This window comes from Odontesthes bonariensis, chromosome 8, assembly GCF_027942865.1.
Source record: "Odontesthes bonariensis isolate fOdoBon6 chromosome 8, fOdoBon6.hap1, whole genome shotgun sequence".
NCBI lineage: Eukaryota > Metazoa > Chordata > Actinopteri > Atheriniformes > Atherinopsidae > Odontesthes > Odontesthes bonariensis.
The window spans coordinates 11,415,570-11,442,787 of NC_134513.1; the positions used below are offsets into that span (position 1 = coordinate 11,415,570).

Sequence of the window (27,218 nt, forward strand, 5' to 3'; positions counted from 1 at the left end):
CAATATGTACTAAGATATATGAAAAACAACTTCATTACAAATGTGGGTCATTTTAAAAAGGTAGGACAAATATTTTAAGATTTAATTGGTCACATTCACTGTTCAGTTCTCATCTTTATTTACATGAATCCTAATTAGTACGACTGTATAAAATTAATCGAACATCACTTTAAGTGTGGCGGACCAAAGGAATTGTGGGACAGCAGTATCACTTTTCCTTTCATATAGAATGGTCCAACGTTGGCTATTAAATGATGAAGCACAAAACCTTCTTTCTTTAGAGTGGAAAAAAATCCAACTAGCTCTCATCATGGCTGTGACTTAGATATATCCGGATCATTTCATTCCGTAAGGAACAGTTCTTTTTTTCTTTTCAGCGGCAGTCACGTGATCACCTCATTTTCCAGATTACATTTTCTTTACATTTAACTTCCTGTTTTAGTTCCCGACATGTCCTGAGAAGTGAACGTTTTTCCCACAAATTGGACAAACTGTGCTGGGCTGTAATCAACCCACATAAGTCAGCGTGGATTCCACAGTTTAAATCGATGGGAAGTTTAATTTTTTGGGGGAATGAAACAAAGAGTGTGACACTGTCATGTCTGTTAGTTTTGTTATGTTTTAAGTTCCTGGTTCGTCTTTAGATTTTGCCATGTTTTCCTGAGTTTCTTCTGCACTGCCATCAGCTGGTATACCGGCTGAGCCGCGCTTTTTGTTTGGATTGTTTAAGTAAATCAACTTTTTCATTTGAGATCTCTGCATCCGGGTCCTCATTCACCACGCCACCACACCAACCAACGTGACAGACACACCGTGAATATGACATGAATATTAGTTGTCCCGTTTATCTCAGTTGTAATGAAAAATGTCTGTCGTCTGAGCCACAGCAGTCAACACTTGAGAGATTGCACATCGAGGGAGCACTGTAGTCAAATGTAGTGATTGAATTTAGGTGACAGACTGAGAGACCGTAAATCCAAGCAGCACCTTGATTAAGTTAATGACGGCAGCCATCATTCTAATGAAACTGTGCTCTCTGACAATTCCCTGGACTTACACATATGCCCAGCCCAAAATAACACTTGGAAAGCCTAGCCAGATCAGACAAGTTGACTTAGTGTAAAATGCCTTTTTTTTTTTTTCAATCACAACACAGCCTGCAGCCATTTTAAAACTGATCCAGCATCATGTTTAACACTACACTCAACTGTTTACACGGTTTTTGTTTAGATTTGTAAAGTAAAAAAGAGCTTGAACATCAGAATAAAACGAGTACAATATTAAGTGAATGTTTGTGCCACAAGAAGGGGACCAACAAAATTTAATGTTTCCATAAAAGAGTGTTGGTTTTAACGATTGTATGCTATTTTCCAATGAAAATACAACCTGCCTTTGTTTACCTGTTTGTCAGTATTTTTAAAAGTTAAATAATTAGTGCGTCTTAAATGTTGATGCGACATGTGTGCCAATACAGGCTTGAAAGGCAAAACAAACATATTGTATCAGGTCATAATGGGTAAAATTGATGGTTGACTTCCATCTTATGTAGATTGTTTAAAATACAGCTGAAATTTCCAAAAATACCATTGGTAGGATCTTATCACAAAATAACTTGAAATGATTCCACACAGAGGTGGAAACTCCTCATGGGCATGTTTACCCATTAAATCCTAAAAGTGCTTTATCCTCCAATAATGTTGCAAGTCAGATTGATGGCTTCAGAGTTTGTGAAGAAAGACACAATTGTTGAGTTGTGTACAAGAAGGTCTTAATGGATGGTGGTGTGCAGTAGGCTTCTCATCGTTTGTATACCGCCTTGTTTAATCGTGGTGTATAATCCCCTCCTGGATTGCCAACCACTATCACCTTTTTTCATACATAACCGTAACGCATATCAGGCAATTCAGTTTCTTTCTCGCAGACAGAGAGCTGTGTTCTCATGTTATCAGCTCATGCCGTGTACTCGGGGCCTTTGAACATAATGAGGGGTATACAGACAGAGACGAGAGTTTAAGCTGAAAAAAAGGAGGTGGTGAGAATGACGTGAAACAAAGGATCCCATCACCGGCCATCTTTCTTCAGTGCTACAGCAGTGTTAAATGAATACATTCTGACAATAAGAAACCTTGGGGTTTGGCACAAAAAAGTCCTCTTTACTATTTTCACATTTCCAGTATAAAACTAAACTGCCACTAACTTGAACAGGTTAAATACACAACATATGGCGTTGATAAGATGTAATAACCGAGCCTGTAGTTTAATATCTCTATTCCACTGCCATCAGTTCACTAAGCAGTTACGTTCGTTTCCCAAGTTGCAACGCAACACCAAAAACTAATTGTCCCTCATCCCTTGGCAATTATCGGGATGCTTGGCTGGATTTATGTAGCAATCAATGTGAATGTAACTATAGCAACAGACTGTCAGGCTTTAATTGGATATTTCTGGCCCTCTGAGTCGAATTGACCGGGACTCAAGATCTTAATTTAGTGAACCTCATGGTGGTAGTACAAGGAATGATCAGGAGGACTTCAAAATAGAGATTGATAAAATTTTATCTGTTCTAGTATGAACTAGCTCAGTTCATTAAAAGCTTTTTAACAAAGAAGAAGAGTGCCTTGGATATCTTCATACCTTTATACATTATACTACTTTCCAATTTTTATGCTTTCACTTTAAAGAAACACTCCAAACATCTGTGGGGAAAAACAACAAAACATTGATTCTAATTGTCATAGGGAAAGAGAAGGGGGAAAAAAAAAAAAAAGTTTCCATTGCATCTTCAAGATTGTACTTTTTCTGTGATATTTGAATCCAATTAGTACAAAATAGTTTGGGTTTTTTTCTCTTCTTTTTGAAAATATGCAAATAGTGACATTTCACTCTGGAGCTGTTTTGAAAGGCCACATTCTGCCAGATTAAACCATCTGCAACCGCCTCCCAAAAGTTTGTTATAGAACAAGTATCAACTAGGGATATTAACTACATTTTGGCAATGGAAAGGGAGAAAAACATCCCTTATGTCTTTTAACAGTGGGTTTTAGATGTCTGTGTATGACTACACTCGCAGTGATGTGCCAAAGTGAAGCCTTGGTTGAGTTGACAAAGGTCCAATAGTTTCCCTGCCAGTTACTTTTCCAACCAGTCAGCCTTCTACTTTTATCAATAACATATAATTGATATAGTCATTTATACTCCAATAATATAATATCCTGTTGGTTATAAAGTAGTATTGAATTGATCCTCATTCTTTAAAACTCCTCAGATCTGCCTCCTCCACACATTTCCGATACCAGTGGAGCCTCATTAGAAGTTTCTGATACCTTCAATCTCTGTTCTTCCTCCACCAGGGACCAGACTCCAGAGGGTGGGATTGACACAAACACAAATCTGGTGTGCCATTCAGTGAGGAATAATTTTTATTCCTTTTCATGAAGGTGAACACTACAATTTTATTTATTTTTTTATTTCCAAAATACAAAGTTCCAGTTTCTGCCTTAATAAATGAATTACAAAAGCTGAAGGAGGATGGATTTGGGCCTTTTCCTGAAAATTCATTTCAACATTATCACGTTTCTCTGTTAAAAGTGATACACATGTAGCAACCCAGACTGGTAACTACCATAGAATTAAGTAATCTGTGGGGAGGATGTCTGATTATGTTGGATCAGCACATGGCCTGAAGCAGCGGCTGTATTCTTGCCTCTGTTCTGACGTAAACTGAGTAGAAGCAGATTGTTTCCAATTGCATTTTTGCAAAAATGGCAACAATGATCACAATCACTTCAAATAAGCCTAACATCACTGTGACAAAAAAACAGCAAAAATCTCAACTCATGCAGCATTTGACTAATTTTCTCATCATAGCATTATTGTCACAGAATTGTGAGATCACACTCACCTTTAGGGCTTTGGAGCGGTTATCCAGCAGTTTCTCTATGTCTCCAGCAGCCGTTGACACCAGTTTCTTTGCATTGTTGGACTCAATGCTGTAGTGAGGTTTGTGTTTATGATATATCTAAAAGATTCACAAGACATCAGAGAAACTTTTTATTTTCTTAAGAAGAAGCCAGACTTTCATAAAAATCACTCAGTTTTCATCCAGTTTGTGCGGTAAAAATAATACAAGGATATTTTTTTTGGATAGTTTCAAGTTTTTCAGTTTTATATTTCCAATCCACTGCCAGAGTTATTGTATCCAAAGTTTTAAATAAAACATTTAAAAAAAAAAAAAAAGCTGCATGTCCACTGATTAAATGATCTTGTTATGCAATAAGACTATCTACTGTGCAGGAGAATATATTTGAGCAACAAGAATAAGACACAGGAATGCCAAACAGCCAATTATCGAGCAGCCTAAAGGGATTTCACTGTGCAACATTCAAACCACAGAACAAAGGCACATGCATGCATTTGTATTCATGCTCCATGCTTCCATTGGATTTTTCCTTCACCGTTACTTTAATAACAATATTAGCACATTTTAGATTTGGATCATGTTAGTGCAAAGTATCCAGGTTTTCTCTTCAAAAATGAATTTTAAAAGCTTCTCATGATAGACTTTGGATCTGGTTGTCTTAGCCAAAAATTAATACAGTCCCCACAAACATGAGGTATGGTACATGGAGGTCCAAACACCTGAAATCTGTGCAAATCATTCAAATTGTTTACAGTCTATTGTGTAAAACTGAAAGCATGTCAAGTGTACAAATAAGCCCTTTGCATTATACTTCTTTTAAACTCTTGGTACATTACACATGTTAAATAGGGGTGGAAAAAAAATCCAATCAGTTTTAATTCTCAATTCTGATGACAAGTTACACCACAACATGTTGTGTACTGATTTCACTACTGTTTTAAAGCTGACTGGATCCTTTGTGAGTCAAAGTAAATTAAGAAAGTTCTCCTTTGTCAGATATGGGTCCTCATGCAAGTGTATAAGTGTGCGCTGTAACTATAGCCATCACTGCATCATGATGATGCTGATCTTATCTGAGTGTGCGCATAGTGCTACAATGCAGCGCTATGTCTAATGAGAAGCTACTATAAATAGACTGATGTGTTGTGACATCTTCAGTTGTGCAAAGAGGGATAATCAGATTGAGAGGCGAATGACAGAAAGTACACAATAATGTTTGTCAATACTGAATCTCCTTAATGGATTTTACTTAAAAGCTTAAGTGAAATGACATCAGCATTGTTGGTTTTAGTTTTGACTCAGGTACTGAAAATAAAACTAAAAAACTGATAAAACAGAGCCAGGGAGAGGAGTAATATTTAGAGAATTTGAGTCACAGGAAAAACATCAGCCCAGTTTGCAAGCTTTAGTCAACCTCATACGCAAAATGCAATGCCACTTACAGATGCTTTTTATACTTTAGTTCATTTCATGCTTGTTTTTCCTTATTTAGTTATGTTTAGACACCCCAAAAAGAATATTTCATAACTTAAAGGCATTAAAAACTGCTTGGTCACATATAGGCATCAAAGCTACAAGATTTAGGAAAAAAATATGAATTGACCAAAAATAGACCCTATCATACAATCTAAGGCTAAGTCCACACTGCAGGTCTTAATGCTCAATTCCAATTTACTATTCAGGTCAGATTTTTTTTTGTTGGCCAGTTCACATTTTGCTTTTTAATGTGGCCAATATCAGATTTCAGTATGAACAGTTCACCAGACTGAACCGACCCACATGTGCAAAATACAACAAAGATGTCATGACGCGCATGAGCGATAAAAAAAAGACGTCATTAGATACAAGAATTATCCTCTCAAATGATTATTAAGTCCAGCACCTCGCTGGTCTTCCTCTGGTTATGTGGTGACTTCCGCCTGAGCAGAATTGTGACAAAAATGGATCAAGAGTGACGTTAAAGTTGCATGAATTACAATGTGACTGTACAGACTGAGGTTGCATTGCAAAAAAAAAAAAAAGATCTGTATTATGACCATATGCCAAAGTGGCCTAAATCTGAATCGAAAAGTCGAATTCCATGTGATTTGTGCTGTTCACACCAACATGAAAAAAATCGGATCAGTCACATATGAGCAAAAAAAAAAAAAAAAAAAAAAAAAAAAAAAAAAAAAAAATCATTCTTTGGTTACATTTGACATGCAGTTTCTACATAGCCTAAGGGCCTGTTTATGGTAGCACGTAGGTATCAGTTTAAATCACTATCAGCCCCAACAGAGCAAAGGTTTGCGTTATTTTTTCAACGCAGATGAACAGACATGACATCCTCCAAAAAGCTAACAACCTGTAGGTTCCAGAGCTCATTCTACAGGTAGGCTGAACACTGATGAAATCACCTTGAACAGGGAGAGACCAAAAACTGACGAGGCACCAAAAACAATATATACAAAGCAGACACAAGTGAAAGCAAAGATGACAGCTGTCTCTGAACAATCTGAAAATGTAATGAAAAGTTTTTTTTCAGAGCACATCATTCAGAGAACGTTAATATTCAAGGCTACCAGGGTGATGATTTTTGCTTTATTTACAAATTACACAAATCTGTGTTGGCAGGAAAAATTATTCAAACTTAAATGCATTACTTTTAACGTTGTGTGGCATCTCATACAAAATAAACGGATGATTTACATACACCTATGCAGACAACGCATATTAGTTTTGAGATATTTTTGGGGAGCCCCTGAAGCCTCAACTTGATACAGCAGAAAGAGGACAGTGGGGGGGCACGGAAAGACATGTAGGAAAGAGCCAGGGTTAGAATTTCACAGGGTTGTGTGGAAAACCCTTAGCATTGCAACATGGTGCACATGTCCCTCCTCGTGAGGTACAGAAGCGCCCCACACATTTAATTTAATTTCACAATTTGCTGTGAAACCAGGCTAGCGACAGAAAGCCACTTACCTGTATTAGGCCCTGCAAGCCACTTGCTGTGTCCGTTAATGTGATCAAGTCTTTCTGCATCTGGTCCACCCATTGTTTTACACTGCAAACACAAAAAAGACAAAAGGATCCAATCATTCCTCAGCCATGATGTGTCTGGCATGCACAGGATCAGTAAATCTGTTTTGGTGCTTGAGTTTCAATCCTTTTAAATACAGCACAAGTTACCACATAACCTAAACTAAGCCTAACTGCTAACTATACCAGCATGCTAAAATATGGTATCTCTACAGACTCTAAAAAGTAAAGCACAAAATAATAACATTTAGCCAAGTGTATACTGTACTTTCCTCTAATCTACAGGATCTATGCAGTATATCATGTCGTCAGGTTTAAGATGGGGGTTTATTTATTTTCTGAGGACAGGAAAGGAAGGAGAGAAAGAAACAGACACGTGCTCATTTGTTTGGGTTTTTTTTTTTTTTATAACTGTATAGGATCAGAACATGTGTGATATCCTTGCTCATTTCATAATTAATTCATCAACCTTGTTGAACTTCAAAATGTCAGCCCAACCAGTGGCAGTCTGTGACCTCTACGTGATGTCTGTGTGTGTCCATGAATATATCTAAACAGTAGTTACAAGTATGTCTAAACTGCTGTAAATCAAATTTATGCCCTGCAACTTAACCAAGGGGATTTTAAGGACACAGGTTCCATATAGAGTCCTTGACATTCAGGTCAGTTAAGGTTATGTAATGTATGCATCAATACAAGTGTGTGTGACATCTATGTGAGACCATACCCCTCTCAAAACACCAATAAATCTCTATAATTGTCTCATGACACATCTCATGTAGCATAAGTTAATGACATGTATTTCCAAAATATGCACAGTGCACTTAAAGTATTTCAACATATTTTAGATGACTTTGATAACTCAATATTTTCTATTTGAAAAATATGCTGTTGTGGAATCTTCTCATGTTGTGCAGAGATGGGAGGGACTAATCACTTCTTATGTCTGAACAGTCGGACACTAGATTTCAAAGGCTGAAATCGGACACATTTATTTATTTTAAGTTCAGCTAAAAAAAAAAAAAGAAGATTTAAACAAAAACCACAACACAATACCTGATCCAAAGTTTAGCATCAACTGTGCACACATCTAGGAACCAATCAGTGACAAGTAAGGAGCACAGCCTATAATTGTATATGTTGCAGAAAGCAAACTAACCAAGTAAAATATGTGCATTTAAACAAAAATACGAATCTTGGTTTAGCTGTAAAGATTTGTGAAAACTTTTTAGTTGACATGATCAGCTATCTTGTCAAGATGGGGGAATGGGGAATTTTACAAAAAGAAAAAAAGCATTAGGGTTTTGTGAAAAAAAATCTTTGCATGAGCTAATTGTTTTTCTTTTTACTTTTTTTATTCCGTGTCTTTAACACCTTTTCCAGAGTTTGCATTAGGCTAAGCTAAAAGGATGTTCCGGTTTCCGCCATTTACCTTACATGTGTCAGAAAGAAAGCCAGTAAACTTTAAGCATTAACACTTTTGAAGCTGAGAGAAATTCCTCAACTTTCTATTTCGAATAAGCAGTTTTCTATCGTTCAAAACTCTAACCAAATGCTGACTCGAAAAATTTCTAAGAAAGGCAATACCCACAGGAAACCAGATGCACCCACAATGCATTTGTCAACCTCATGCTGTTCAACTGCAAATTTATGTTATGAGCCTTACAGTACAAGTATAGCAGTATTTACAGTGTAAGAAGTTACATACACCCTCTCTTATGTCCTGAATGATCCCTCTATTCCCAACTGTGGGAATTAACTTACTCTCCTCCCACATTGCTGGGCGGGCTTTGACATATGACACTGTCTATGTTATCCAATTAAAAGAAAAAATACAGTGTAATGTGAGAATGGTTATCTCACACTGGAAATGTGTGGCATAGCAGCCATATAATAAATTTAGCCAAACAGGAGACAGCTGCGAGTGGCTGAGGGTAGATATAGAATGGCCATAGCGTCAGCAAATTGCTTTTTTCAAACTTCTGCAATACAGTCACATATAACTACACTGACCCATGCCAAAGTTTAAAGACAATAAAACAGTTTATTGTTCTCTCCATGGTTATGGGATGTATTAGAGTTAATCTTGTGAATGCAGCTGCAAAGTCAAGAGGATTATACTGAGATTGAGATGTTGAGTACTTTTAAAGTGTGACATTGTCTTCTTAACTTCTGTACTACTAAGTCAGAGTAAAGACAAGAAAAAGAAGTGAGAAACAGCAGTGTCAATGTCGCTTGGGTGTCTGGTGTCTATCCCCCTCCCCTTACATGCCAGCACTACAGAATGATGTATTCTTGTTGCTGTTTGTCATTTGTACACACAGTGCATCATGTACTTCCTGCAAGTCAGAAAGTGACAGCCAAAGGCACCCTATGTCTTTAAATCTGACATAAAGGGCTCTTGGCCAAGAGTCAGTCTGTAAAGACTAGGGAATAAGAATGTGTTGGAATTCTTTTCACCAAATTATGCCCCAAGATATCCCTTTTGAAGCCACAACCAAAAGCACTTTGGATCATCTGTGGTACATTTAAACCTTTGGCTGAGGTCAGCTTGTGGTATAATAAAACTCAATGCTAAAGGCTCATTTTATTCCTTGTGAATTCTCTTTAAATCTTGGTTATATTTGGAAACAAATCTCTAGGGTTGCAAATAAAATACTCAAAAACCCATTTTCCTCTCATCAGTGACAAGGATGCATTCTCAACACAACTCCAGGATGTTTGAATTCTCTGTAAGAAACATGCAGTGAACTTTTTCTTTACTTAAAGGGGCCCTCAGACAGTCTGAAAGGGTGTTACAACAAAGAAATGTGCAAAAACAAACAGAATGGAAATTTGGAGAAGTTCATGGAAAACTTTGATAGCATCACAATCCCCTCTGATTCTTTTTCTTTTCCCTTCATTCTTTCGCCCTGCTCCTGAAATTAGGGAGCTGGACAGAGTGGGTGGGGGGCCATGGAAAGAAGGAAACCTCCCAGATGGCTGGTGAGCCATGTAGAGCCATAGTCTAGTGGTTGTAGACTGCTGGGATAGAAATGAGAGGAACCATGTCAAACTCAGCCAAGTGTGAGACCTGCTGGCACTGAAAGCCTCTTTTCTCTCACACTTGTCTCATTGAGTCATTAATATCATCCAATTATTAAGCAGACTGTTTCCTATGACATGCAGTTTTTAAAGCCCTCTTTTTTTCCCAGATGTTAATTTACATTTCACTTGCTTTCTTGATCATTTCAAGAAATTGAGAATTAGGTCAATTTCAGCTACAATATGTAAGGCATATAATTTCTTATATGTAATTTGGTTAAACAAAAAAAGGGCAATATCAGACAAACCCCTCACAAAAATTGTTTGTTTAGGGCTTTTAATTTTTTGTTGTATTCAAAAGTCAATGTCTACAGATTCAGGGATGATGCCAGTGTGTATTTTGATGTATTTCAATCTAAAATATCATCCAGCATTGCAGATATACGATAATTATCATGTTTGTGCAATAATGTGCCCTCCCTACGTTCAATTAAATGCTTTTAAAATGCATGCAACATATTAGTCTGACCAAAATCATAGGAGATCAAAGCTCTCATAGCCAGACTAAAGCACCAAATTATTGAGGTTGAGGATATAACCTTTCCTGCATTTATATGTTGAATTGCCCTGTGATGGACTGGCGACCCATCCAGGGTGTACCTTGCCTCTTGCCTGATGGCAGTTGGGATAGGCTTCAAAGTAGATAAAAAGGTGTAACAACATTCTTGCAGAGTTCATTACACCTTTAGGCCGCTGTCTTACAGGAGAACTGGATTTTATACATATGGGCAAACAGTAAACATTTTGCATAATCATTAGAATAGTTTCCTTGCACTTGTTGCAAACCTTGTGTTAAAAGCTAACATAAATGTGCCTTTCCATCACAATTTTCACCTGTTTATCATGAGGCACTTCTAACTAATTGATTAAATTTCAAAAACTGTTAATTGACATTAATTACGTGAAATTACCTGCGAAGCCAAACAGCACAGCATTGCTGTGGGCACATTTGAGTTAGAAGCCAAATAAAAGAAGAGCCCAGAAACTTGGATAAGCCAATTTATCAGATTTACAGAAAGAAGCTAGAAGTCAAACTTGCTAAAACCACTCACATAAAACTAAATTTGCAATAAAATGGACAATAAAACATTTATATAACAGTTTAAGTTCATCATCTCTCCCTACTGCTGCCAAATGCTAAAATGGTGATTAATTTCAGTTATGAACTGGCACTATATAATCAAATAGAAATGAATTTAAAATTTCTCAACTGTGACAGCCCTCAGTGGTATATATTTCCATATGAAAAGAAAATAATAATATCATAATTCCACAGTTGAAAACCCAAATATCCAATGAATAAGTGAGCAGTTAAATTAACAACAAGGAACCACCACATAGGAAATGTAAAAAACAGTGTTACCAGGTAAAGGTAACATTAAGGAAGGTGATTGAGCAAGTAACTTCTCATCTGCAGCTCTAATGCTTTTAAAACCTGTCCTCTGCATGCCCCCTTGATGCTCTTTACATGAGTGCATTGCTACATTGCCAATGTTCCCCCTTTCGGGATGTGTCGTTTGTCTCCCATTCTTGAATTTGGTACCTGCTTCAAAAGAATGGGAAAACTGAAATACAGTCTTATTTCTTGTATTGAGAGTTTGCAGTAAAAGCATCATATGAGAGGTGTACAAGCACCAGTGAACTGTTTGATCAGTTCCATCCATGATAAGTCTATTTTCAGCATCTCAGTTTTCTGAAGAACTGGAAGGGCAGGAGCTAGGCACACCATCTCCATCAGACCAATCAACAGCAGAAATTTACTTGGTGAAGGTAGTTTTCACATACGCTATGCTTATTCATACACGTATGTAATACCAAAGTAATTGTATGGATTTTTTTCTAGCTGCAGAGACTCATTATTACAGATTTTCATGTACTGAGCTAAAATGAGCCATGAACTCAAACATGCAGCCACCTTTGGGCTTGGAACAGTTTGATATGAAAAGCTCTGATACCCGTCTCACCCTGCATGCTTTTCTGAATGTGAAATATGACTCAGTGTGCATATAGGACAGATCCTCCCAGGTTCACTGACTTCAGAGTTCAGACACACTTGGTTGGAGTGTAGACAAACAGGTCATATGACATGAGTGTTCTCACTCTGTATGGATGATATTAAAATTTCATTTGGTTCTTTCCGTGTCCTCGGCAGTGGAAAACAGAGTGAAAGTAGATGATGTGCTAATCGAAATTTTAAATTTTTCCATAGGTTATACCATGTCACCTGTCTGTGAAACAATTCAGAAAAACTGAAATATTTTGAAAGGGATGTGAGATTTATTTGCCACTAAATGAGCCGATTTGCTGACTAGAATGACCGAAGTGTATCTTAATTTGTGCTTGACCCTCGTAGCCATGAATACATTGGCTGACAGAGACAAAGCGGCCCCTCCCTCACTTCATCACTAAATTGACAAAAAAAACAAAAAAAAACAAACATGTCAAGTGAATGTGAGTGCACGCTTGTCAAAGTCTGTCAGTAACCAGAGAAGTGGGGCTCTTAGACGGCAGTAAAACATTGCCCAGGGGTCAAAGGTGACCATGGCAGGTGCAACTGTTGTGGCGAAGCACTTAATGTAATGAAATTAGTGTTCATAGGAGGATGACAATAATATAACAGCTTTTAAGACAGATAATAGATCAAAGAATAACAAAACACTAAATGCACCAACTAGGATTTTAAAAATTAATGAAAAACACATCAATATTTTACATAAACAATGAGTCGAGTAACTGTGCGCACTGTGAAAAAGACACTGGATTATTAGCAGAATATACAGTTGCTAAATCATTTTAGTTCATTGTTCTGGCTTAAAGCCTAAAGATTATTTTGCTTAACTGTCACAGCTCTCACCTTATCTGCAGCAGTAAATGGCTGTTTTCACCAAAGTAGACCTGACTGAGCAAACGTACATCATCGCAACAGCTTCAAATATGTGAATATTATCAAGTTACATTGTTAAAGCCGACTGAACTTGAATTAAAAAAAAATAAAAAATGGCCAGACACATGTTAATGTCAATGTTGCCCATAGGCTGTTGCGCGTATAGGATTTATCTATTTATTTTTTTTTTTTAAACGTGTATATATGTGTCATAGCAAGGATGCAGACTGTAAATGTTTTTAAACCACAATATGGTGGCCAAAAAATACTTCATGCAGCATCAAATATTGCACATTTGATTATTTACAGTACACAAACTGACACATTTCAAGCAATGTTATTAGAATTTAAAATGTGTGAATCAAATACTGTAATGTGTGTGTGTGTGATCACACTGTTTTAAGGAGCAGTGATAGGTTGATTGAAAATTCAGCAAAAGAATATTTGAGAAGTGGAGTAAACCCTATTTCTAGGATCCTGACTCACCACTACTACAACCTTAATAAATACCTATAGCCTCACCCGGCAAGTGGAAAGCAAACTGTCAGATCCGAGGGTTGACCGCGGAGAAGTGGACACAATCCCAGAATAGGGAGCATGACTCAGCATGAGAGTACTGCTGTCTTACATCTGACCACATTAAACCCTCAAGCCTAGTTGTGTGTGACTGTGGAGGAGGCAATGTCGAACAGTTTGTATATTTCAAAACCACAGCTTGCAGCTGCTAACTGCTCTGCCGCTATTTAAAACGGGACAATAGATTTATAGGATGATCAACTCGGGTGGATTAGCTTCAGTGCTTTAAAAGTAATAACTTTCTCTCACACACAGTGATTTTTCTCTATCATACACATGGTAATACACCGATGGATGCGTCAGAGAAAACATGGTGCTCAGTGTGTTGCCAAAGGACACTTTGACATGTGGTCCGGGGAAGACAGGAATCAGACCGACCTTACAACTAGCCTTCAACCGCTCCTCCTCCTGAGCTATAGCCATCTAATCAAGATCTATTTACTTAAACTTAAAACTTAAAAACAGCAGCTGTGATACTGTAAGGAAACACAAAAAAACCCACAAAATGTATTTGCTACCAACTCTTCTCTAAGTCAAGAAAACCAGCCAACCCACCACACCACCGTGCAGCCCCTGAATAACTATATGAAATGTTCCCAATTCTATATGAAACAAAAACCTTTTGAGTGAGATTCAAATCTGGCCTTTTTGACTTGGTGATTTCATTAATCTGTATATTTTCTTTTTGAGTTACTCTTTGGTGGATGTTTCTAGTTTGCTTATGGGCACATTATTCTGCTGAAAGCTCAAATTCGGGGTAAACCTTCACACTAAATGAATGCATCCCAATACGTTACAGAATTCATAACCTAATCAATGGCAGTAACCTGCCCCTCGGTTTTTCCCATGCGGGTCAAATGTGTGACATCTGCATTTGACCTTTGACCACAAGACACATGAGCTTTGACACACAGCAGCTGCAAGAGTAACCTGCAAATGTTAAAATTCTGAGGTTCTTGTTGGCTTAATTTGCTGGAGTATTCGGTTCTGGACAAATTGGCAATTGTTTAAACACTGCTTGATGATTAGTTTCTTCACAATGGAGTTTTTCAATGGAAATGGATTTTGAGGTCTTGTTAATTCTCTCCCCAGACTCATACAGCACGTTAACATGAGACTAGAAAAGAAAAAATAAATATACATATCATTTGTGTCATTAAAACCAAAACCAGATTTTTAAAATGCATATCAACATTTGAATGAATCGAAGCTCTCAAAGCTGGACTGACAGACTGAGATAATGTGGTTTAGAGTTGAATATCTGCAGGCATACAATCACTAAGACTCACATGGCCCCAGGTGCTATGACATGATCAAAAGTTTCATCTTTTTGTTAAAACAGTAAAGCATCTGTGTATACTTATAGAGCTAAGTTCTCGATTTTAAAAAAGCTGTCATTCATATATTGTTCAGTTTCCATTGTCAAATAACTAATGGCTTAAGAAAATTGTAACTGAAAGTGGTTTAAAGCCTTTTTTTAGACTGCTCTCAAAAAGTCCTGATTTTATAATTGCAGCGTCAACTGACAAAACGTTCAAAAAGTTCAATCTTGATCGCCACTTTTTCATGTGATTAATATATATTTGAATTTATTTATATTATGAAAGTATTCATAAAACATCATTTTTTTCTTATGTTTACGAGTCTATCACCATCATTAATTAGCTTTGTTTCAACAATGTCAAGCAGATTTTTTTTTTTTTTTTTAAACATGTCTGAAACAATGCCATGGTAAGGTGAGAAAAAAAAAAAAAAATCACTTAACCACATGGTTACAGTGTTTTTTCATCAGCCAGAGTCTTTTTCTTGACTACAGCTTCGTTTCTACTTTCAGAATTTGGCAAACTTCACTAAACATTTTCAGAAAAAGCTTAACTTGAGGCTTTTAGCAACTGAGAGGTTTGCAATCTGGCTTTATAGGATGGCTCCCAGGTGGAGTTCATGCAGACATGATTGAGAGGACTTAAGTTTGTGTTTCTGTACTATTACAGAAAATTTATTTCTGCATCCTTTCTAGAAAGAAAACAGTAAGTGGGATTTTAAGGGTCCAATCTTAGATTTCTGGTTCTAACAGGATCCAAACAGTTTGTAATTCATGACTTTTTACCATCCCATTGGGAGCTTGCTCGCTGCTCAGTCTTCTCATTTCAGCACAAACTGAAGGCATTAATGAACTTTTAAGCAGCATGCCCTCTTAATAAACAGGGGAGGAGATTTTAGTACATCTAAAATAGTCACGTTACAAAACATGATCTTACATGTTGAGTTTATGTAGTCACGTTGTTTCCAAGATCTGTTTATCTTCTGAAATAATATTGACTAAATGACTGAAAAGAAAACCTCCTAGTAACTCACAGGCTTGTGTGCAAGCAGCCAAAAGAATCCCTGGCACAAGCAATCATATAATTTCCACTTCAGTACCCCCTCACCTATGAACATAGTCATATCTTTAACCTCAAAACCTAGTCTGCATATCCACATTTGATCTGTTCATACCATCTAAACCATCACTGAAAAAACATCTGGCATAAAGCATCGCTGTCATGCTTTCCATTTACTGGGAGACAGTTTGAAACCTTAAATCCCCCTTAATAGTAGTAATTTAGGATTCTAATCTGTTCTTGGAGAGAGAAAAAAAGGCTAACACTATTAGGGGAAGGAAAAGATGCAGAAAAAAGATTGGGATGTTTGAAGATGTCAGCTTGGATGTAATTGAGCCACTGGGGATAGGAAATAAGAGCTCTGACTATGAGGCAACGCAGCTAATAAGCCGTGGGCTTGACTGAGCACTGTAGAAGACAAACAGCCACTTTCTGCCCTTCCTCCTGTATTTTTCTTTCCTTTTGGTCGTGTCTCACACCCCCTTTATTGTTCATGTTTAAAAGACTGATGTATTGATTCGCTTATTTGTTTGGATACTTTTACGTATATTTCTTCTAGTGCTGGCTCATTTTGTAAATCTAGGCTGCATTTTCCAGTTTTGTTTTTTCTATTGTATTTTTTTTCAAAATTTTACACAATTAATCTCCTAATTTACTTATGTAACGATTTATTTAATTTCAGATGAGATCCTATTGCTGGAATCCCGCCCCCTTCTGACACTCCTCAAAGTACAAAAGAGACAAGTGATGATATCCCTTCCTTTATTGGGGTCAATAACATCATCATGACAGGCTTTGTAAATGTCTCTTGGCCTCATTATCCTCTATGACAAAAATGTATTGACGTCCCTGCCTCGCCTGTACATTTTCCAACAACAAAACCCCCATCCTTTACTGAAAAGAAGTATTCAAGTGCAACCTTGACAACAATATTTTTTGTGCTCCTTCAAGCACTTATGTTTGAGTGCACCACACTTGTGGCTGAGGAGAAACTGTATGAGATCCTTTGAAACTGATGGTACCAGTGGTCATTCAAATAGCATGAGTGGGAAACGGGATTGGCCGAACTGATTGTTTAGGGGGGGGTCAAAATGACCCAAGTGTCAGCAGAAAAACTCTTGATGTCATGTGACAAAGGACAGGTGAAACGTTTAAAAAGAGGTGGGAGCTTTCACCCCACAGACAGTGCATGAGACTGTACATGTATGATATGTGATCATAGTCAATAAAATGAGTAGAAATCAATAGGAATGTGCTGACCAAAAACAAAAGATGAAGAATGTAAATTATCAGAATAAAACATTTTTGTCAAGTTGTACTCTCCCCTTGATAGAGGAGAAACTTGTTTTCTGCCACGCTGACTTATAATTTTTTAGAGATTTATCTATTTGAAAATTTAACTGATTAGATTATAAGTTCAAAAACTGGTGTTGATTTTTTTATTTTTTTTTAGTTGAATTTTTTAAGATTTGTAGAAATGAAATGCACAGGCAGCAGGTTTTATATTATGTAAATAAACTGTAATATGGTGGCATACCTATGAACTATAAAATGTTATAAAGCCTACAGTTGTTCAATTTCAGAGCGTTAAAATATTGTTAAAATAGCACTATTATAAAGTTGAACAAAGTCATTTCTCTTGGCGTCACAAGTCCCCATTACAAGGTTATTGAGCAAAGCTTTTCAAGCTATTACAAATGATTCATGGATTTCTGTGGCAACTGACTGAATCTAACATGTGGAATGCAGAGGTAGACTCTTAGATTTGCACATATGAGGTGATAAAAAGCAGTAAAGGAGTCATTTCTGCAAACACTAATGTATTGCATGCTAACCCCTCCTTCTCACAGGGGGATGTGTCACTATTAACAGCTGAGTTAATGGAGTAATAACCAAAGAGGCTTATATTGACTATTTATGCTTTGCTTTAAATGGCAGGATGACATGGTGTGTGTTTCTTTGTGCTCCAACAACAATATTTAGTTATGCAATAGAAAGGCTGTAATGCAAAACTGTCAGTGGTCGACTATTTAGGTCGATATTCACCTTCACCGGTCTTGAGTATTTCAAGCACACAAATAAATGCATCTCACCATCAGCATCACAGACAGTAAATCTCTCACTGTCTCATAACGATCCCAAACTCACAATTTGTAATATCTGTCAGCACAAAAAAGGCTGTGGGGCAATAACCACCAAAAAGAGTGGAACTACAAACTTAAGTTGAAAGTTGACGCAGGATCAAGACCCAATTTGACAAAGCTAATAATGGCAAAGCAGTGAAAGGTAAAGTTATAGAGAGCGCACAGCCAGTCATAACCTGACAGCCTCTACTCTTTCCCCTGGTATCACCAGGGGAAAAGAGTAAAGCAATTACAAAGAAAATCATGAACTTACAACTACATTTTTCTCAGTCGAGAAGAGAGCTCTCATGAGTTTTTGATACATACCCTGGGGCCGTAAAAACAACAGCAGGTGGGTGATCATTCTTGGGACATTACGCTGCAAGTATTTAATCTTTGTTAATGCCACAAACACACACACACACACACACACACACACACACACACACACACACACACACACACACACACACACACACACGCACACACACACACACGCACACAACCTGCTGCAAGCTAGCCCCAAATCAGTTTCAAAACCAATATTCACTCGTATTTCGCAGTAACCTGGGACAGTTCAGAGAATAATGTAAACATCACAAATAGCTGAATTTGAAATTTTAACAAAAAACTGAAAAAAAAAAAAAAAAAAGTGACAGCACTCAACAAGAAATTCTGAAGGGAACAAAATGGTAACCGTACAGGCCAAGAAAATTTAAATCGGAAAATCTCTCGAACAACTAAACAAAACAAAAAAGTCCATCATATTAATACTGATGCCATAAAGCATACTTAATTCATTAAGAAAGGACCCAGACTAACAAAACAACCAAAAAATTCAGAGTTTATTATCAAAAGCAGGGGTCACTCACTGCAAATCAACAAACAAATCTGGAAATTATAGAGGGAAAAAAAATGGAATACTGGAAACACTGGGGATGGCTGAGATGTTGATGAACATGGAAAAACTTGAACTTGGGGAACTATTAATACAGGGGTTCCCCGTTCTTCTCCCATTGAATGTCTGGAGCCAATGCTGTGGACATTTGCATTCTCACATATCATTGCTGCAACAACGTATCAGGACTCCAGTGCATGTGTAAAAGTGGTTTAAAAAGTAAAGTACAAGAGCAAAACATTTCAAAACGAACGCTTTTAATTTATGCTTTTAGCAGAGATGACAGCTCTTTGTGGTGCTAGTGAGGTGCATATTACCATATTTAATTTGAGTCATTATTTTTCTAGTTGTCCTCTTAAGCAATTTGGAATATCATCACCTGGACGACTGAGAATTTACACAAAGGTGAGTGCAACACATATTTTAACATTTTTGATATATTTTTAGGATTTTTCTCAAACACCTATGTGTTGCCATGCATATCTGTGAAATTGCTTTCTTAATATTTTAATGCTATATTGTTTGATTTTGTTACTTTTTTTTGTCTGTTTCTTCACACATTTACACTGCGATGAAACATCTTGTCCCTTGAATGTGTTTGGTTATTCCATACACTAATTGAAATACAAACTTCCTTCTTTCTTCCCTCCATTTATAAGTACCTTGCAAAGAGTTATTAGATAAAGCCTGACCCGGCCATTTGATTATCTGAGTACCCCCGTGCAGTCTGTATCTGACAACAGTACAGAACCACAAGTGACTTTTTCCTCCCTTTTGCCACATTTGACCTCACACTCTGGACCACAACAAACTGGGACAAACTCGATGTCTCCCTATCACCAAGTCAGCCTCCATTTCAAACAACATACATGTCCGGGCAGAACTAACAGCTCGCCTTGTATCACCTCTCCCCGCAGGTGCCTGGACACATTAAACTGGACAAAGCAGAATTGTTGTGACACCTGCAAGTGTTTGCACTCCCGTCAGAGCAATTCCACCTGCTGCTGAGATTCAAGCACAACACTAGAGAAAGCCCTGACTGCAGTAACTGTCCAGATTAGATGCACAACTACAGTTTTGCGTCTATGTAGGGTATGAGAAATGCCTGCTCTTGATCAAAATGCGTCTCAAAGAATAAATGCTGATGCACACAGACAATCTTGGACGCTGTGTACTGTATAAATATAGAGATTTCAGACTCCCCCCACCCCCCTGGCCAAAATGTCCAATTAACGTCAATCTAGTTGCCTACTCGGGCAGACCACTGTCAGTGCTATACTGAAGACTACTTACACACAGTGCTACACACTGTCCAGTGTGATCTGAAGAATGGCATCAGCAGCTCTTATGTCTCAATGTAACTCCATTAAGAGCCTCAAGAGAAACAATCAGAGGCCATCATGGATCCACTTTGCATGAGCCTTTCTCAAACTATAACACATCAGATGGCCTGTGGTGCCTTACAAGAGATATACCATGCACTCAGACCTCTAGTGTATGATTCGGGTTAAGTCCTTCACAATAATTCTACACATTTATAGAAAACTTTTGAACTTTCTCAAAAGTAGAGAATGCAAAATCAGAAAGCAAATTATTTGTATAAAAATTGGTATTTTATTAGTTGAAAATATCCTTTCATCATTGGTTCTGTATTTCATCCCAACTGATCAGACCATTGTTCTGTCATCTTCACAGTTGACTTTTTGCTTGCAGGGACTGATTCCACTGGCAGGTGAGTTTTTCAGAGTCAGCTCATTGCCTCTGATGTGCTCAAATTACCTATTTTTTTTTTTTTTGTGTGTGGACTGTGAACAGCAGCCACGCTGATTAACACCACCAAAGAGCTTACAATATTTAAATGTTGAGCACTGATAATTTATTTTGTCTGTCCTTATATGCTTTAGCGTTTAAATCTGAGGTGAACTAGGTACACCCTACCAATACAGCATCTGAGGTTTGCTTTGCTCTGGCTCAAGTCCTACAGTGTAAAGCCATGACCCAACAGAACAAACCCATCAGTATTTAAACTTTAACATCTGAGATGCTGCTGATTTATATAACAAATTAGCATGCTTATTAAATATCCACCTGTGCATCTAACCAGGAATGAAAATATACCATTAAAGAAAGACACATAGATTTTATGTGCCTACCTGTGAACACATACACACACAAAAATCAAACCATCAGTTGATATGGATAGCAAGCTAGCTAATATCATATGGTAAAAGCTAACTGACATTGTTAATCTTAGATGATTTGTGTTTTTTTTTCCAAGTAAAGTTAAGGACGCACAAAATACTGTGGATGATAAATACTGGCATTTAAATTGAATCTAATACAGCTTGTTGACTGATGATGGGATTTGTAAATGACGTTTCCACCAGAACAAACTGGGGAAAATACGCTAACAATGCTGGGCAACGTCAAAGGCTTTGGTCTCTCTCAAAACTACACAAGCCAGTGGGAACTGACCACTCAGTAAACCCTACCACCCGAGATGTTTGTGTTCAAACTGCAAACAAAAGGTCAGGCAGCAACAAACGATTAAAAAAAAAAAAAAAAAAAAAAAGGTAAAAACTATACATTTAAAAAATTAAACTGAAAAGTCAATAGTATATAAAACACTAAAAATGTTCGAGAGAGCAAAACACAGAAAATAAAATGGTTGTTTTTTGTTTTTGTTGTGTTGCCTGGGTTACATAAACTGGGAATGCTGTTTAACTTTTAAATAGGGCTGCACTGTATAAAGCTTGGAGATTTAATGGATTCTTTTAAAACACAATCTGACAATACTCTTTACATTGTTATAATATGAGAATCTGTTTCCTGTGTATAGATGTGTCAGTTTTGTATTTAAATCTCACTTGCAATATTGCCTTTGTTTTCCCCACAGAATTCTGTAATACTTCATCATTAGATTATATTGGCAGCTTTTTCCTTTAAATGTCCTCCACATTTGTGGTAAAAGCTTATGAATAATTTAACCTCAAAACTACACAAATGTCTCAAACATAAAGCAACATTTGTGTGTTATAAATTAAGTATAGATGTGCTTCCCGTAACAAACAGAGCTACCATCTAAACAGCTGTTAACTATTCCCAAGGTAGCCAGGGCAACAGCACAATGGAAAATTCTTGGAAATTTCCATGCGGCAAAAGATTGTTAACAAAATAATGCTGCTTTCCTCCCACAACTTTCTGTTCACATACAAGGCAGCGTATGCGTCGTGTATTTTTCTTTAAAGGAACTTACAATGTGAAACTTAGACCAGACACTAAAGCAACATTGAGAGGCCATGCATAGGCAAGAAGTCCACAAAATGTCAGTGAAGGACTGGAGGGAGATTTATAGGAAGCCCCCTGCCACTCTACACTCTTCTGTCCTGTAGCCTTTCCTGCATGACTTAGTAAGTATGCTTAATGCCCCTTCCCCCTCGACAGAGGCCTGGCTAAATGTAGCCAGAGCTGAGAATGGGGCAAAGGTGAGTTGGTGGACGAGAAGCAGGGAGAAAGAGTTGAAGTAAATGAGGGGGAAAAAAGAAGAAGGGGGAAAGCGTGGGAAAAAGAAGTTTTAATAAAAAAAAACCCAAAAATCTCAGAGGGGGTAAAAGGAAATAAAGAGAGATAAAAGAGCATACATGTGTGGGCACAGCTTTTGCACCCATGTGTGTAACAGATACTGTATAACCCGTCAGCTGCTTGACTCTGGCTAAGAGGATGCCTCCTGAAATATACCTGCTTGCACCAACCCCCGCTGGGCCAAGAGGTGCAAATCACAGCCAAGGAAACCCTAGACAGCCACAAGCTGATTATTTCCATCTGTTTCTCATTATATTTGATTCATCTCAAATCTCGCTGAATTGCCAGCGTTATTGCCCAAGATAGACTTGACTATGAAATCAAAGCTTAAGGGAAATCTAAGTCATCAAAAGTTTTTTTTTTTTTGTGCCTTCTTTGTTTTTATTAGATGTGACATTTCTAATTCCTCAGTCTCTGCAAAGAAGAAAATGGCCAAGTATCAACGTGTTGGATATTGACTGCAGCCAGATTGATTTACCCAGGATGTATACATTTTCTGGTTCAGATATTCTTGCACAATGATTACATAAAGCAAATACGAATGGAAAAACATTAGGAAGTTAAGAAGTTTTCACTGCTCCAGGGAAACTATTAAAGCATGACTAAAGTACCTAAGTGTGTGATCACTGATTAAAGCCATGATTATCTGCGTATTTCAGAGATTCTATTTGTTAAATCATATTACATTTTATGATGGAACCTCTTAGCAGCAACAAGACCAAGCATCTGGGATCCAAAGGAAATCTGGCCATAAAAAACGACTAATGTGTTTGCATGTGAGACCTAAGCCAGATTATTACAGGTAAATGTTGGAAACATCTTTAGAGCATGATGTTCATGTGTGTATATCTGATTGGACAAAATTTGGCCACGGGTCATAGCTGATGAAATGGAAAATTTGACAACTGTTTTCATAGGACAAGCATCGCTAAACAATACCTCCTTGTTATCGCTAAAGCCCTCTTTACACTGCATAACAAACATTATCATTATCCTGCTTTCTGGCACTTCTATTTTGTTAAACCTCACACATAAAAAAAACCAATGGAAAAATAGTCAATTGCTTTCTTTTTAACTTGGTTTATCCATTTTAAAAATATGAACATAAACACGAAGCATTAACATTACATTTTCCTCTTTATTTGTGGCCCTGGTGATCTGTCAACAGTGCATCCTACCCCTTACTTATTATCACTTAGGATCAGCTCCCTCTGACTTCTACGACCCTCAAAAAGACATGTTTCATCTAATGGATGTGAAGATGAACATCTTGTTTATTTTGTATGTCCAAAAAGCAGTCTAACAACGCAATCTGTGGGTTTTAATCTGTGATTACCTGATTATTTCTTGGCTGGGCCAAGGGTCTTGTGACTATCATGAGATTGTTGGGCAAGCAGCTGTGACAGGAAGTCACTTAGAATGGCCAAGAAACAGCCCAAAGATAATATCATTGGATAAAATCATACTGTTATTCTTATGGTTTGGCTTTAAAAGGAGAGAGAGCATGTGGGACATCCTTAAAATGTCAAAGTATTCCTTTAAGTTCTTAAAAGGTATCTAAAAAGATTGTCTTGTCCTCTGGCTGTTGATCAACTATACATCCTTGCCTCACAGCTGTCCATGCTGCTCTCTGTTCACACACTGCACATCTTTACATCATGCCCACTGATTTCCAGAGATGAGGTTGCGAACACAAGCAGCATGACCCTCTGGCTGCTTGAGCATGAAATCTTGTTAGCCTTAAAGAAAATAGAAAGTTGGAGTGGGAGATACAGAGCAGAGGGTGACAGAAATTGTGGAAAAAGGGAGGCTAGAGTTATAATGTACATCTGTGGTGACGAGGGTAAAAGTCACAGAGAAAATGAAGTATTGGATCTGGTGGCTGCTATTTATTGGCGCAGAGCGTCATAAAATATGTATTTGTCTAGCTTACAAAACACATAATACATATGAGAACAAGTATTCCAAGCAAGTTGGGATTTTTTTATGTTATCCCTTTGTCCTCTTCATCCTGTCTTTTATCTCTTCTGATTTCTGAGTGTGCTAGATGGCGCCGAGATCTCTGAGAACAGCCTGACATCAGGCTTCAGATTTTAGATTTGATGATGTTAATCATCTGCCCTCAGGCAAAAAACAAGAGGAGAGATATCGAGACACATAGGGAGTTGGACGGAAAGAAGATGGACAGGATGACGGAAGCAGCAAATGTTGAGAAAGAGACGGAGACGGGAAGGAGGCAGGGAGGCCCCAAGAGGAGGAGAGGGGGGCAAGGAGGAGGTGAAATAAACAGATGCCGGCGTGAGAGGTTAGAGATGGAGCCCAGAGATGCTGTCATACTTCAAGCAACAGACACAGATGTCAAAGAAAGAAAGATACAGGTCATTCTCTCCGCTCTTACCCTTTGTTTCTCTTACTCTATGACTTTCTCCTTGAAGAATCAATGTGAAGCTTGTCACTCAAAATCACCATCACTTTGATGGTGATGCTCCAGCAACACACCAACACCGAAACAGATAAATTCACAAAGTTTTGCAGGACTTTGCACTATGACTAAGATGTGACATGATTTGTTTTTGTTTTTTTTCTTTTCAATTCAATTCTTGAATTCTTTCTCCTAAATTGAGTTCTACTAAATGGATCCTCTACATCAGGGTCTGTAGTTTGCCGTGTGAATATCAAGTACACAAGCCACAGATCAATTCACTTAGTGCCCATGAAATATAGGGAGTGGGCTGGCCACTCTGCTAGTCTGACATCATTGTGCTCAGCCATTAGGCTAAGTGCCATCATGGCGCAACACCTCCCTAGAACCAGACTTGGGCTGTGTTCAAATCCAAATCCTTTTGTCCTGGCTCCCTTTGAACCATGGTGAATATCTGCAACCTGTTGATTAAAAGTGAGGTGCAGTACGGAATCTGAACAGGCCTTCACATTGGTTTGAACAGGAGGCTGCCCTACTGTGGCCGCGGATATATCATGTGTTACATCTGTTGCACTGCATGTATAGAGGCTGGGGGTCAAATTTAGACAGAGCAAGTGATACCTCAACTGTCCCAGTGATATTTCTACTTTAAAACATGAGTCCATAATCCAAATTAGCATCCTGCAGAGCAAGCAGAGTTTTTTTTAAACTCATAGCTGTACTTGATAAGTAACAAAGCAAAGGAGAGCTGCTTGGTCTGAATAAAGGAAATTAAATTATATGAAATGCATTTTGTGTCTCACAAGCACAACACATTGGTCAGAACCATCTGATGTGAGATCATTTGCTTAGCATTACAAGGGGAGTGGTGCCCCAAGGAGTCTAATGCGTCTGTGACAGGCAGCAAAAGCCCAACATTATTTCATGAAAGCAGTTAAATCTATTTTTAATCCTGAAATTGTTCAATGATCAACTAAAAAAAAAATCAGTTAATAAATATATCTGAAAGTAGTTCAAGATCCTCAAGCAGCCTTAAACAAAATATGATCAACAGTCCACACCACTCAAACTGATAATTTAGATAGAATATTTGTGATAAATTACCATTCCAGCAGCTTAGTTTTAGTGTTTGTGGCAAAACAGCTCAGATGGGGAGTATGTGTTCTGATAATTTTCCAACCCACAGTTCAGCTTTAATGTACAGTCAAATAAACTCAGATTCATTACAGAAATATGGGTAAATATAAGTCGCTGTGAGTTGTGGTTGAGAGAAAGTTCAGACATTCAGAACTGTTTATTTTCCCGGAATGATTCATGTGACAGCCAGCCACATGTCACATTGCTGCATGCTGATAATAAAAGGAAAGGAGCTTTAAATATCATGTTTCACATAGTCAAAGTTGTATCACAAGTAATGTAATCATCATCACTTAGGAAGGAAACGCTCTCTTCCCCCCGAGACGATTCGTAGAGAATTGTTCTTCAAAGCGCAACTTAAGAAGGACAAAAATAGTGATTGTAGTTTGAATTGGCTATCATCAAAAAAACAAGTATTGACTCTGACAAATAAACACTGTAATCTTTACATTCAGCTTCACACAACAATTTAGCGAAGACTTTCAAAAGCCAACAGGCTGTTTTGACGCTGTACTCACATCTGTCCTGATGGGAATTGTACGGTCGACACAGACGAAATGGTTGTCAAGAGAAAGAGTACACAGAACGAGTAATCCATAGCTCTGTTTATGTCCCCAAAACCACGATCCAGGCAGGGAGGTGATGCACAAAAACTGCCCACAAATCCACACACAGCGTACTTCTTCCCAGCCAAAAACGCCTCACAAAGCCATCGGTGCGCGTTTGGAAACAAATCTCATCTGGTAGCTATCTGTGTCCCCCCACCCCCCAACCCGGTGGAGTTCAGGAGGGTGCTTAGATTCAGAGAGAGTATGGGTGTATGTGTGCATGTGACTGTTAAGTGTCTCAAACTGCAATAGGCTATTAGAGGGGATCTACAGCGCGTGTCAAAAAATAAAAGACGAAAAGGGGAGGGCGCATCAGATCTTCTGCTCAGCCGGCAGAGAGCTGCCAATCTGCACACTGTAAAAAACATCTTAGCCGTCAGTTCACACGTGCGTAAGTGTTGAGTCAGATATGATCATTTCCTAGACCCCGCTTCTAACACTAACATTTTGAAAATGCTAAAATGTATTTAGTTTAATTCAATGGAAATCCAGACAAAGGTGGGGAAAGTCCTAATTATATGTACTGTCCCGTCAGAAAACTAGAAATAATGTCAGTAGACATTGTATGAACACTTTTAAAACGGGA

At 37.8% G+C, this 27,218-nt stretch overlaps 1 protein-coding gene across 1 annotated transcript in view; it reads right to left on the minus strand.

Annotated features, from left to right (window-relative positions):
* cacna2d1a (calcium channel, voltage-dependent, alpha 2/delta subunit 1a) overlaps positions 1-26,890 on the minus strand; it is a 107,131-nt gene extending 80,241 nt beyond the window's left edge. The window contains exons 1-3 of the mRNA XM_075471706.1: positions 26,543-26,890; positions 6,881-6,962; positions 3,902-4,018 (exon numbers count right to left, since the gene is read on the minus strand). Coding sequence (XP_075327821.1) covers positions 3,902-4,018; positions 6,881-6,962; positions 26,543-26,622 — 279 coding nt within the window. The 5' untranslated portion in view covers positions 26,623-26,890. The remainder of the gene's footprint in view (positions 1-3,901; positions 4,019-6,880; positions 6,963-26,542) is intronic.
* Between the last annotated feature and the right edge of the window lie 328 nt (positions 26,891-27,218).